At 42.5% G+C, this 13,623-nt stretch overlaps 2 protein-coding genes across 2 annotated transcripts in view; one reads left to right on the top strand and one right to left on the bottom strand.

Moving 5' to 3' along the window:
* SPEF2 (sperm flagellar 2) overlaps window positions 1-3,594 on the bottom strand; it is an 83,706-nt gene extending 80,112 nt beyond the window's left edge. The window contains 2 exon segments of the mRNA XM_030466868.1: window positions 2,634-2,736; window positions 3,537-3,594. Of these exon segments, the coding sequence (XP_030322728.1) occupies window positions 2,634-2,736; window positions 3,537-3,594 (161 nt within the window).
* LOC115599873 lies at window positions 3,593-12,399 on the top strand. The gene is given in 4 exon segments (XM_030466867.1): window positions 3,593-3,647; window positions 8,428-8,606; window positions 11,919-11,995; window positions 11,997-12,399. Coding segments are annotated over 4 exon segments (714 nt in total).
* The last annotated feature ends 1,224 nt before the right edge of the window (window positions 12,400-13,623 follow it).

Here is a 13,623-nt window from a genome sequence, read left to right as displayed (position 1 = left end):
TTCCATAAAAATGAGAATTCTTCCAGTTGTCTCAATAAAACCTTATGTATATCTTCTTGCTCAAGTGGTCCATGACAAACAGTCACTCGAGCATCAACCCCGTCTGATCTTTCCTCTAATTCTAACCCAGAAAATCTTAACTGGTTCATCATTCATGCTAAGGTAGAGCTCCATGCATTTTCTCTTTTCTCTCACATAACAGAAATACCTCCTTCACATCTTCCTAGTCTTCTTCCTAAAAGGCCTAAATCTAGACATGGCAGCACTCCAGTTTAGTTATCCCTCTCTGCGATTCCAGTGATACCACAGTTCCGCAACTGCACACAGGCCTCTGATTCCCCCCGCCTGTTCCCCATGCTGCATGCATTACTATATAGGCACTTCAGAGAGGAAGCCAGTTGTGTTGATTTCCTAGAGAGAGTGTTAATGCTCTCCCATAAAGCTGTCTTCTCAGCATTTCCTTAACTGCATACATGCACTGGAGGGGGTCAGCCCTCTGAACTGTTTTGCCTCTCATATTCACATCACCCTCTATCTCTTCCTTGACAGCCTAGGCCATCATTTTCTCACTTGTCTGAGAGTCATAAATTCCTTCCCTCTCATTCCCAGTTTAAAGCTATCCTCAGTGGGTTTGCCAGACGGTTGGCAAAGATGCTTTTGTCCAACATGGTCAGCTGGATTCCATTTCTTATTAGCAGTTCTTGATCTTCAGAGAGGATCCTAGAATTGTGAAAACAAATCCCTGCTGGAGACAGCAGCTGTACAATCATTTGCTGACCTGTAGATTCTATCCACTCCTCTTCCACCTCAACAGCAGTGCTGAAGAAAAAAACTAAAACTGAGTGCCCATGCCCTTGACCAAAGTGACATAGATGAGCAGCAGAAGTAACATAGCAAGGCCTTTTTATAAGCCTCCACAGTCCTGGACCCAAGCTCCCAGGAAGTAGCAATCTTCCCTACCTGATCTTCCCCAGCTAGATCAGCAGATAAGGGCCTTCATCTCCTGAAGGTGGAAGTTTCCCAGTAGTGTCCCTCACCTTTTCTTCTGGTGCTCTGTTGTGGTTCAGATTTAGCTAGATCAGATGCTTTGCTGCACAGAGGCACTAGACTCTCATGCTATGAAGGCAAAGAACCTGTTCTGCAGCAGCAAATCAGCAGATGGAGCAGGAATTTTCCTTCTCTTGCCAGAAGTCACAAGCTGCCTGTCACCTCATTTCCCAACCTCCAAAAAGCACAGATTTTGTCTGCCTCTGCTCACTATAGGCTTGGCTTCCTGTATCTGCAGCATCTCAGAGAAGATCCAGTCAATCTCCTTTCCATCATCTGTGATGATAAACAGTCTAATGACCTTCTTCTGGAAGACCCTTACTTAGAAACACAGATCATTCAAAAGCATAAACCTCTGCAAAGCCTGCTCAAGGTTCAGTAAAGACTCTGAGAACTCCTTACAGCCTCACACATGGAAAATTATCACCTTTCCCTGGAGAGCAATTTGAGTTGAAGCCTCTGACATGCTGGGTAGTTGCTCCCATGGTTACTGGGAATTATGCCCTGTCAGGTATCACCACCTTTGCTGAGCACAAATACACTGTCCCAGCAGACTTTCTAACATATTGTTGTACCTGCTGAAATATATCTAATTGCACTAATTGCACCTCCTCAAACAGAGCCAAGCAGAAGGCAAGACCTCCAAGCATGCTTTTCTCAGAAGAGTGTTCAGAACTTGTTGAAAGTCACTAGAACTTCCTATAACTAAAAACCTCCTGATGCTATCCTTTCTCAGTTGCAGTAGGCACTGAAAAGTTCCTCAAAGAGCTACCAGGAGTTCTCAGATGAACACAGAAATACCTAACAGATCTAGCAGCAGTGCAAAACCAACTGGTGGCTGTCTTTGTTAGATGTGCTCAAGCTGCTCTCCTACTAGTTGGTGGAACTTGGATGGGAAAGAGTATAAATAAGTAAGAGTAAAAATAAGTATAAATAAGCAAAGAACATAAGAAAGAGGCCCAGAAGAAACAGGAAGATGATGTACAGCCTGGCACACTTGATATCCACGTGCACTGATGTCTACCTTTTGCCAAAATGTAACATAAGCCAAGAAACCCTACTTATTGATTTATGAACATACCAAGGCTTCGAGATCTGCAGATCTTTCCAATGTCCTGTTTGTTATTTTTGTTCTTCGTTGTGGATATTACACCATTTTACTTGTAAATTCTTACATAATTTTCCACCATGACTTTACTCAGGACCTCACAATGCATCTCTGCCACCATTTTCCCTTTAATGAAGATACAATAGTTACCACCAAACCAGACCTCTGGATTCTTGGCTCTACACACCTAATGGGGGACAGTATCATTATGTCCAGCTCCTGAGACATCCTTGTAGAGCTTGCCTGCTACTGTAACTATCTTAGTAACAATTAAAAATGCATAATTTTCTTGAAGTAATAAGATTAATCTCCCTGGAAACACAAAGCTTACCTGTGTGACAAATACAAGTAGCTTTTCACTTACTGTGATAAATGTATCAAATCTTGGTAAATCCTAGATGGCCTTCTCACTCTGCATTGGCAAATCCTAACTGAAAAGCAAATATGTTGTCTAAACATGTTATCCATGTGTACTAACCTGCTCTGTGAAAACTCATTAAAGTCATCCTGAAGTCCATATTTATGTAGAAGTTCTCCTAAGAGGTAGCCAGAAGAAAACTCTTCAGCAAATGATCCTGGAACTAAGTTGGGTTGTTTGTTGTTCATTGAGGAAAAAAAACAAGATAATTAAAATATTTCATATGTTAATTTTAATAAAATTGTTGTTATTTTTATAACAAATTATGTCCAAATTTACTAAATAATTCAAAGGAATTTTAGGAGACAAACCTAGTCATAGCTAGTTTTCAAGTCACATATAAATCTTCCTTTGGTTTATTTTACAGCATAACCTTTATCTAGCAATTTAATTATCTTTTCCAGTGTTAAAAAGTTCCAGTGTTAAACACTGTCATAATTGTCATTAAGTTCACGGCAGTATTGATAAACGGTAATCTCTAAAATGTCTATAAAAAACTTGCGAACAAAACCAAAGCTATGTCTAATGTTCTTGTCTCCCACAGAAAGCTGCTCTCGTTTTTCAGAACGAATGCTCCTTCGAGGGCGGAGCAACATCCACTATTCAAAACAAAGCACTACTTTGCAAACATATTAAAATACTTTTTGTCCCCCGGAGGCCTTGTTAGCAGACAAAGCTTGAGCTCTTCGCATCTCCTGAGAGCACCTGCGCCTTGAGGAAAGTAACTTCATCTCAAAAATCGCTGTCTTGCACATGAAAATTGAAAACTTACCTGAGTAGGTACTCGGACGCGAGGAAGCGGGAGAGTTCGCCAGTAGGCCAGTTGGCCCCATGGAACACCTTTGACGCGTCCCGGGGCGCACGGAAGCCTGCCCCTGAGGCAGCCCTCCCGAGCTGCTAGGCAAGGCAGCTGCTCCCCCAGGCCCCCGCCTCTCCCAACTTTTCATCCAGGCCCACACTCACCCACGCTCCGGGAGAGCTTCACCTCCTCGTTGAGCCACTCGCACAGGATCTCCGACATGACGGCCGACAGCGGGGATCAACCGCCGCTCCTCGCCGCGTCCCGTTGCCACGGTGACCAAGGGCGGCGCATGCGCAATAGCGGCTGAGTAGGAGCCAATCCCCTCCCCCAGAACAAGAGCTCGCCCGGCTCCCCCCATTTCCCTATCTCTCCGAGGCTGCGCATGCGCGGGGTCGCGGGTGTGTCCGGAGCGGGCAGGCGCGAAGCAAGGTGAGCGCGCAGGGACCGGGGGCGCGTGCCCGCCTGCGGGGCGGGGCGGGGCAGGCGGGGCGGGGCGGGGCCCCAGGCTCAGCCACGCCCTTCTTCCCCCCTCCCTTTCCTCCCTCCCCCCTCCCTTTCCTCCCTCCCTCCTAGCGGGACCGCAGGGAGCTGAGGGTGGGGAGCGCCGGGCTACCGGCGGGCTGAGGAGGGGGGCGGCGGCGGCGGTGGCGGCGGCGGCGGCGGCGGCGGCGGTGGTGGTGGTGGAAGGCGGTGGCAGCTGGTGGCAGCCGGTGGTTGGCGGGAGTCCGTGGCTGGCGGGAGTCCGTGGCTGGCGGCAGCCGGTGGGGCGATGGGAGCTCCCACGTTGCTATGTCCTGATTTGTGTCCGCTGGCGGGTTTTTGTGGGGTGTGTCAGCGTGGCTGGCTGGTGCCGGGGTTGTCTGCTGCCCACCGGCCCCCGCCGCTTTCCCCTGCGTGCGTGGCACCGTCTCTAACTGTTTAAAACTTGTTTAAATCACTGCTTCCCCATTCCGCCCTGGGCTTCGGCGGCTCATGGGGGGAATTTTCTCCTGTACTGGTGCAGATGATGTAAGGCAAAGGACTTCTAGACTGAAAAGCAGTCTGTCAGGAGAAAGAAATAACGAAGACCAAAAAAAAAAATCGACTGTAATTTTCCCAAATCACTTCATGGAATGGCACAAATAACTTGGCACTGTATGAAAGGGAGAGGGGGGAACAAAAACTGCTGATAAAAAGCTCTGCCTGTTTAAATGTGTTCGACACTACTTACAAGGATGTTTTTCAAGACATGTTTGTGTAAGAAGTCTCAGAGGCATTTGTGTGCCAATAGTTACCCAGGTCTGCGGTAAGCCCAGGTCTGGGGATCCGCGCTTGGTTTGAAGTAAGCTTGGCTAAGAGTGTTTTTATTTGTATTAGGTCATACTGTTTTAGAATTAAAGTGAACTAATCCTGGACAGTTTTGGTACCCCCATTTTGAAGAGTGTGTTACAAAAATGTAGACTGTAGAGAGAACTGCATCTGGAAAATACAATGTACCAGGGAAATTTAAATTGCCCAGTTTCTTTTTTTGGAGAAGATCTGTAGCAAATTTAATTACATTTTCATGTGCCTTTCAGTGCTAAATGGAATCCTTAATCATTATTTTATCTAGAAAAGACAGAAACAAGAGGACTTGGGGGTTGGTGACAGGCAGAAAACAAACAAACCAGAATTTTCAGAAGCAAAGAATAATAGCTGATAGAAACTTGGAGTGTTACCAGTTCTATTCTTCTAGAAGTCTTTGGATTACATCTCTATGCTTTAAATCAAAATAAATTGCTGAGTGTTCTAAGAGTAAATGTAGAACTGGCCAGTCATTTATATCTTGAGAATGTCAGTGTGGAATTAGTGTCACAAGAAAGAATGAAGTAACCGGAAACTTCAAGAGAGGGGAGTATTTTCAGGGAAGATGTTATGATTTAACTCCAGCCAGCAGCTAAGTCCCACACATCCACTTGGTTATTCTTCTCCAGTGGGATGGGGAAGCAAATGAGAAGTGAGAAAACTTTTGGGTTAAGACAAAGACAGTTTAATAAAGTAAAGCCATGCATAAAAACCAAAGCAAAACAAGGTATTCACATGGTGGTATTCACTCACCATGTCCCATTGCCTGGCAGATGTTCAACCATCTCCGGGAATGCAGGACTCCATCACCTGTAACAGTTACTTGGAAAGACAAACACTGTCAATGTCCCTTCCTTTCCTTATTCTTCCCACAGTTTTATGTTAAGCATGATGCCATATGGTGTGAGATCTTCCTTTGGTCATTTGCAACCATCTGGCCCATCTGTGTCCTGTCCCAACTTTTTGTGCACCCCCAGCCTACTCAGTGGCAGGGCGGTGTGAGTAGCAGAAAAGGCTTTGACTCTCTAAGCACTGCTTAGTGATAATGAAAACATCCTGGTACTGTCAATGCTGTTTTCAACACCAATCTAAACATAGCCCCATACCATCTACTGTGGAGAAAATTAACTTTATCTGAGCCAAAACCAGCACAGTAGTTTATTATTCATATCCTTGCAAAGAGTTAAAGTTTTGTGTCTGTGTTAAGTTATAAAAAATATCCACTTTAGGAGATGATTAAAACCTTTTATATTTTTTTTATGCTATCAATTTCAGTGAAAATATCGTCAAAGTGTTGTTCTTGTATTTCAGGGTTCAAAGAACAAATTATTTTTACTTCATCCTGGAATTTATTCCTTAGTTCTGAAAATCAGTATATGTGTATGTATGTTTCTGTACACTCAAATGTAGTTCTAAGAAGTCACTGACAGAACTGGTATTTATTAAGTTTAGGACTTCTTTCCATACCACCTCTAATATTAAAAGGCTGGTACTTACTGTAACTTTAGAAGTTTTTGTGGGATGCATTTCTTCAAGTTCGTTATCATTTTCCTTTGGTTTCTAAACAGCTATTTTTCTTTAAAAATTACATTGGTTGTTCTATCTACTAAGGTGGATATAATAAAACCTTAATTCAGATAAGATAGAATTGTGAGGAAGATGTGGAATTTTGTATTTATTTTTCAATAGGAGTTTGCTGTTTCTTCTAAGTTTATCTTAAAAATAAATGTAGATTTCTTACAGAATTCTAAATAGCGATGGATTAGCATAGTAATAATTTTCTACTTCGTTCTTTCCCTGAACGTAAGAAGTTGGAAAGATGTCTGTGTTCTGCACTGTGAAATCGCTGTCCAGAGGGTGTTCAAAGAAATATCACATGCAGATAACAAGGTAACTGTTTCCCTAACTCTACCTCTGATGAAAACACTAGTATTTTTAAATAGTAAGGTTATTTATTCTGCATTCTGTTGATTTCTTACTTCTCTGCTGGGGATGGCAGTGGGAATGTCCTGGAAATTGCTAACTGATTTTCCACAGGCCACTGTACTTTGAGTCAAGCCTACACCTCTTATAGATACTAGTTTTGAATAACATTGATGGTAATAGTGGTATGCATAATGAGGGCAAAATCCAGTTCTTAAAGTTACTATCAATAAACTTTTATCACAAAAGGAAAATCAAAATACTTCTAAATGTTCAAGATGCTAAACTGAAGAGGCATAGTTAGGAGGAATAATTTCATCTTAATGCAACCAAGATTAAGACAAGTCAGGTGAAGAAGTATCTGAATTGTTAAATTACATTTAGATTGAAGCTTTATGGGCAGTAATAACACTGAACTGATAAAGATAAATAATGTGTGAGTTTGGGAGTTTCCTTTTTTTTTTCTTTTCCACCAGAATTTTTTGCTGCATCACAAAGACTGTTTACAAACATATTTAAGTAAGATTTTTTCCTTCTTTTAAGTTCTTCTTTGTTTGCTTGCTTTATCACTTTCCTGGGAAACTACAAAGATGCTGAATAGCTTCCCTTTCTCATAGAGCTTTTTTTCCACTTTCCTATCTCTAGTTTGATTATTCATTTTACTTAATGTTATTTATTCCCTCTGGCATGATCAAATTACCATTTTCTCTTTGAAACTACATTTCAACTATATTCATTCTGAACAGACTCTCCTCCATCCACCTCAGGATCCTCATTTCTGTCCTGAGGACAGAAGAGAAGCAAGCCCTGAACAAAAACAACATGAACTTGAGGCTGGTGCTTACCACACGTTTCTACAGCTGGTTGCTAACTACCTGACTCAGTTCCATTGCCCACATTGACATTTAGAATGCCATGACTCCAAGTCCCCATTCCTTACTCCTGCCATGGTTTTCTCTGTTGCCACAAGACACCTATTGCCACCTATTGCCACAAGACAGCTATTTAGATCTCATGCTTATCTAGTCTGCTCTCCTGTCTCTGACAATGATCAATAACAAATTCTGGGGAAGAAATTAGGGGAAAGCATAGTCTAACAACTGAGACCTGTTAGCATGTAGTATGACACCCTACAGAACATTGTCCCAGCCACAACTGATTGTGCTGAAGAATTTTCTGCATCCACAGAAGCTAATACAATTAACTTCCATTGAGTTTATTCAGTTACAAATCTGTCTGTGTAATGCTGATAGTAGTCTGTGGTAAGGAGTTCCATAGCTTAACCTGGTTTTATATGAACAAATCACATTACCTTTCATTGAAATGGTGTTTCAAGTGCTATATAGTTTTTTAATAGATGTATTTTATACATGCATTTACTATTTTAATCCTCCTTCCCAATTTTGGGGTTACAAGGTTGTACCTCTGTAGAGGAACTGTGGTTTCTGTGGCATATTCTGTTGTTTTTTCTTATATCCATGGAGAATGTTAAGGTGTGAGTGTGTTGCACAAGTACTTTAAAAGTTCTCAATTTTAAGTAGCTGTTGAACAAACACACAGTTTTGCCTCTGCCTTTAATAGTCTGCCTTTGCCTCTGCCCTTTACTCAGGGTATTTGGCCCCCTGAGACAGGGATGGAGAGCAGAATAGACCTCCCCATAATCCAGGAGGAAGCAGTTAATGACCTTCTACAGCACCAGGACACTCTCAAGTCGATGAGTCCAGATGATATTCACCCAAATGTACTGAGGGAGCTGGCAGAGGAGCTTGCCACTCTTTATCATTTATCACCAATTTTGTTTAACAGGCGAGGTCGCAGATGACTGGAGTCTTGCCAGTGTGATGCCCATCTACAGGAAGGGCTGGAAGGAAGATCTGGGGCACTACATGCCTGTCAGTCTGACCTCAGTAGCTGGGAAGATTATGGAACTGTATATTTTGAGTACACTCACACAGCAGGTGAAGGCCCAGCCAACATGGGTTCAGGTGAGGCAGGCCCTGCTTGAGCAACCTGCTCTCCCTCTATGACCAGGTAACCCACCTGGTGGATGAGGGAAAGGCTGTGGATGTTGTCTACGTGGACTTCAGAAAAGCCTTTGACACTGTCTCCCAGAGTGTTTTCCTAGAGAAGATGTTGGCTCATGACTTAGGTATAAATAACTGGCTGGATGGCTGAGCCCTGAGAGTTGTGGTGAGCAGAGTTAAGTCCAGTTGACAGCCAGTCATCAGTGGTGTTCCCCAGGGCTCAGTATTGGGACCAGTCTTGTTTAATATCTTTATCAATTATCTGGATGAGGGGACTGAGTGCACGCTCAGTAAGTTTGCGGTAAGTTGGGTGGAAGTGTTGATCTGTTTGAGGGTAAGAAGGCTCTGCACAGGGAGCTGGGAGCTGGACAGGCTGGATTGGTGAGCCTGGGCCTATTTTGTGAGGGTCAGTAAGGTCAGATGCCAGGTCCGGAACTTTGGTCAAAACAGCCTCAGGCAACAGTACAGACTTGAGGAAAACTGTGTGGAAAACTGCCCAGTGGAAAATGGCATGGGGTCCACATCCAGCTGAATGTGAGCCAGCAGTGTACCCAGGTAGCCCAGAAGGCAAACAGCATCAGAAATAGTGTTGTCAGCAGCAGTAGTGAGGTGATGGTTCCCCTCTATTCCCTTGTTCCCTACTGGCACTGGTGGGTCCACATAAAGTAATGTGTTCATTTTTGGACCCCTCAGTAGAGGAACGACATTGAGTTTATGGAGTATGTCCAGCAAAGAACAGCAAAGCTGGTGAAGGATCTGGAGCTCAAGTCTTATGGGGAGTGGCTGTGGAAATTAGGATTTTTTAGCCTGAAGAAGAGGAGGCTGAAAGGAGGTTCTAGTGAAGTGGGGATTGGTCTCTTCTCCTGGGCTACCAGTGGTAGGAAAAGAGGAAGTGGGCATGTGTTGGGTTGCCAGTTGGTCATGATGATCTTAGAGGTCTTTTCCAACCTTAATGATTTTATCATTCCATGCTTCTATGATTCTGTTGCAGAGAACCATAACTTGATTGTTGTACTTAAGAGAGTATGTTTCTGTTTAGGTAATTTTTATTTTCAAGAGTTCACTGTGATGCCACTGAACTGATCACCTCTTTTTGAGCATCTCATTCTTCTTAATAGATTATTCTCATTTTTATAACTAACATCTTCCCTTAATACCTGCATGGTATATTTTTTTCCATCAGAAAAGTGAAGCTTTTTGGATGCAGACTGTGAGCCTCTAGTGGAATGCTAGAAGTAGTTCAGAAAGGAAGTAGGCAAGGGGTAAATTCCAGAGAATGGAATTGGATAAAGATCCATCAAGGAATGTGACTGAAATAGATAGCTAGCCAAGATGAGAGTTCCGTTAGAGGTGGAATAAAGGAAATTAAGGTGACAAATTGCTTTAATTATATGGCTTGAACAGAGCTTTGAAATTCTGGATCAATATTTCTCTGCTTTTAGAAACTGCATATAAAACTTACTGGAAAAAGATGTTTTATGTCAAAATCACCCACATACACACACACATCTGTGTCATTATGCACATATGTTAGTTATATACACATGTGTCAAATTACATTAACGTTTTTCCTGTTCTCATTCTTCTATGCACAGAAGTGTTGTGTGCTAGGTGTGGATGAATAAAAGTTCTCTCAAGTCTGTGGTTTCAAAAAAGCAGGCAGCCAAATAGCAGGTAAAGTTCAGATGATTCATTTTTGTCATGCACAGTTGAATTCAGTCTCTGGTGAAGTGTTTCTGTTAGGTACAAATCAAGTTAATGAAACAGACATTTCCAGACAGTTGGAAAATGTGAGCTTATGGTTTTATGGAAGCATTAATTCATGTATGATAGCCTGATATATTTTACATTGTATTTGCGATATTCACAAGACCCCATCAGTTAGTATTTTATCTTTATCGTTCATTAAGTGCTGCTTATGTGCGTACCATTTGTCTTGCATTCTTTCATTGTGGCTTTTGTCTAGCATTATGAAAGAATGTTGATGTAACTAGAATGCTTCTGGCTGTTACTAAAATGCAGTGGTTTTCTTTTAGAAATGATACAGCTATTGTGACCTAGCAGTTCTGCTCAATTATATTTCTAAGATAGAAAATGAAGAACAGTGTGTCTGTTCTGGACTGGAGGGAAAATGCAAGTAAGCATAATGTAGCTAAGTGGCTGGAAATTTGCCTAGCATCACTGCCATTAATGCCAGCACTTTAAAAGCCTTGGGTACTTGTTCTTTCTCATTATGTTGAATGAGAACTTTGGTCAAGAGTACTGTACATTGGAAGTGTTCTTGGCAGAACATCAGGTTTTGCAATTATTCTTTGATCTACAGTTGTTAGCGAACTAAGGTAAAACTGACAATGTAAATAGAAAAAAATTAAAGTGATGTTGATGCAGCTAGACAACTGTTCAGACTGTAAGCTGGGGCACAAATAAACAGTTTAAAGAAGTTACAGAAATTACAACTGTTAGGAACTTGTGTGATGGAGCAATGACTGCCTTACTTTGAAACATTTCAAATCTTGTAACAATGTAGAATGCTGTGTGATCAAACAAGTAATTAAACTCTAGTCTTACTGGCAAGTATTGGGCTATTCTGCTTCTGATTTTCTCCAGCTTTCCTACAATTTATTCCCATTTCCATCTCCTTTTGCTCTGTTGATTCCTATTCCTTCCCACAGTACCAGAATGATTCTTACCCATATATGATCAGTAGGCTGGAGGACGTCCACATTGAAGACAGACTAAGGAAGCTGGGGTTGCTCAGGCTGGAGAAGAGGAGGTCCCTGAGGTGACCTTACAGTGGCTCTCCAATATTTGAAGGCCTGCGAGGAAGCTGGGGTAGGGCTTTTTGTACAGCTGTGTAGTGACAAGACTATGATTTAAAACTTGAAGAGGGAAGATTTAGGCTAGACATTAGGAAAAAAATTCTTCCCTGGGTGGTGAGATGCTCAACCAGGTTGTCCAGGGAAGTTGTGGCTGCCCCCTTCCTGGAAGTGTTCAAGGTTGGATGAAGCCTTGAATACCTGATCTAGTGGAAGGTGTCCCTGCCCACGGTGATGGTTTGGAACTAGGTGATCTTTAAGGTCCCTTCCAACCCTACCTATTCTCTGATTCTATGATTTCCATTTATTTCCTTTCTCATATTCCTCAGGTCTTCACATTGGCTGGTACCTTCTCATTTTCACCCACTGTCCTACTCTTTCCTTCCTAGCTCGGCTCATATGCATGTTTTGTTTTTAAAGTAGTTTATATGTTTTAAAGTAGTTTTATTGCCAGCAGGTCCAAGGAAGTGATTCTGCCCCTGTACTCAGCCCTCGTGAGGCCACACCTTGAGTACTGTGTCCAGTTCTGGGCCCCCCAGTTCAGGAAGGATATTGAGGTCCTGGAGCAGGTCCAAAGGAGGGCAACCAGGCTGGTGAAGGGACTCGAGCATAGACCCTACGAGGAGAGGCTGAGAGAACTGGGGTTGTTCAGCCTAAAGAAGAGGCGGCTCAGGGGAGACCTCATCGCTCTCTACAACTACCTGAAAGGAGGGTGTAGCCAGGTGGAGGTTGGGCTCTTTTACCAAACGACTTTCAACAAGACAAGAGGGCATGGACTTAAGTTGTGCCAGGGGAAGTTTAGGTTAGATATTAGAAAGAATTTCTTTACGGAAAGAGTGATCCATCATTGGAATGGGCTGCACACTGAAGTGGTGGATTCTCCGTCCCTGGAGATATTTAAAAAAAGACTGGATGTGGCACTCAGTGCCATAGTCTAGCAACCGCAACGGTGGTTCAAGGGTTGGACTCGATGATCTCTGAGGTCCCTTCCAACCCAGCCAATTCTATGATTCTATGATTCTATGATTCTATACACATTCTTGTTTTTGTATTACATTGTTGTATTATTGAATTAGTTGTTATGTCAAATTTTTACTGTAATAACTCTGGTGAATCTCTTTTCTCCTCGTTTTCTAGAGTGATGGAAGAAATGTTAGAATTGCTTTTTAATTTCAATTACAAGAATTTTTTTCTTTTTAGGCTGTTTGAGTCATGTGGAGAGTAGTAGGCAAAAACCCCTTGAACTGTTGCTTTTTTACAAGTGCTTTGTAAGCTTCTTGGCATATAGATGTTTGTCACCTGTCCATCTAGACAGCTTAGTGTTTTTCCAACTTAGAGTTTTAGAATTGCTTCACCAGAGAGATGGTAGATGTCCTGCTCCATCCCAAAGAAATGTTCTATGAAATAGATTTAAAAATTAAAACCAAGGAAAATGATGGTTGGACTGTCAGGTATGCACAAAACTAGCTGCATAATATACCAGCTTTAGAAAAAATGCCTAAGACTAGGCAGAATATCTGTTTCCCAAGTGTCTTGGGAAATTGACTTGGGGATATTTATTCTATATCCCCAGATCTGAATAATCATTGCTTTGTTTGTATGTATCTTGTGCCTTATTCTAAACCGGTAACATAAATTCTAATTTATCTTACTCTATTTATGTCTAAAGTTTGCCTTTGCACTTCAAAAGCTGCCTGCTCCCCCTAGGATCAGGAAATGGTCATTGTGTTTAATTTTTTATGCAGAATCATTGAATTGTTTGGGTTGGAAGGGATCTTAAAGATCATCTATTTCCAGCCCCTTCTAGTGGGGCACCTCCCATGAGACAAGATTACTCAAAGCCCATCCAGTCTGGGCCTTGAACACTTCCAGGGATGAGGTATTCACAACTTTCCTTCACAACCCAAGCCAGTGTCTCTCCTCCCTCACAGTGAAGAATTTCTTCTGAATGTCATATGTAAATCTGTTCTCTTCCAGTTCAAAACCATAGCCTCTCACCCTGTCACTACATGCCCTTGGAGAAAGTCCCTCCCCAGCAATCTTGTAGTCTTTTCAGGTTCTGGAAGGCTGCTATAATGTCTGTCCCAAGCTTTTTCTTCTCCAGGCTGAACAACTCTACCTCCCTCATCCTGTCTTCACAGAGGAGGTGCCCCAGCCCTCTG

Source organism: Calypte anna, chromosome Z (genome assembly GCF_003957555.1).
Source record: "Calypte anna isolate BGI_N300 chromosome Z, bCalAnn1_v1.p, whole genome shotgun sequence".
Lineage (NCBI taxonomy): Eukaryota > Metazoa > Chordata > Aves > Apodiformes > Trochilidae > Calypte > Calypte anna.
This window is presented reverse-complemented; position numbering and strand designations above follow the sequence as displayed.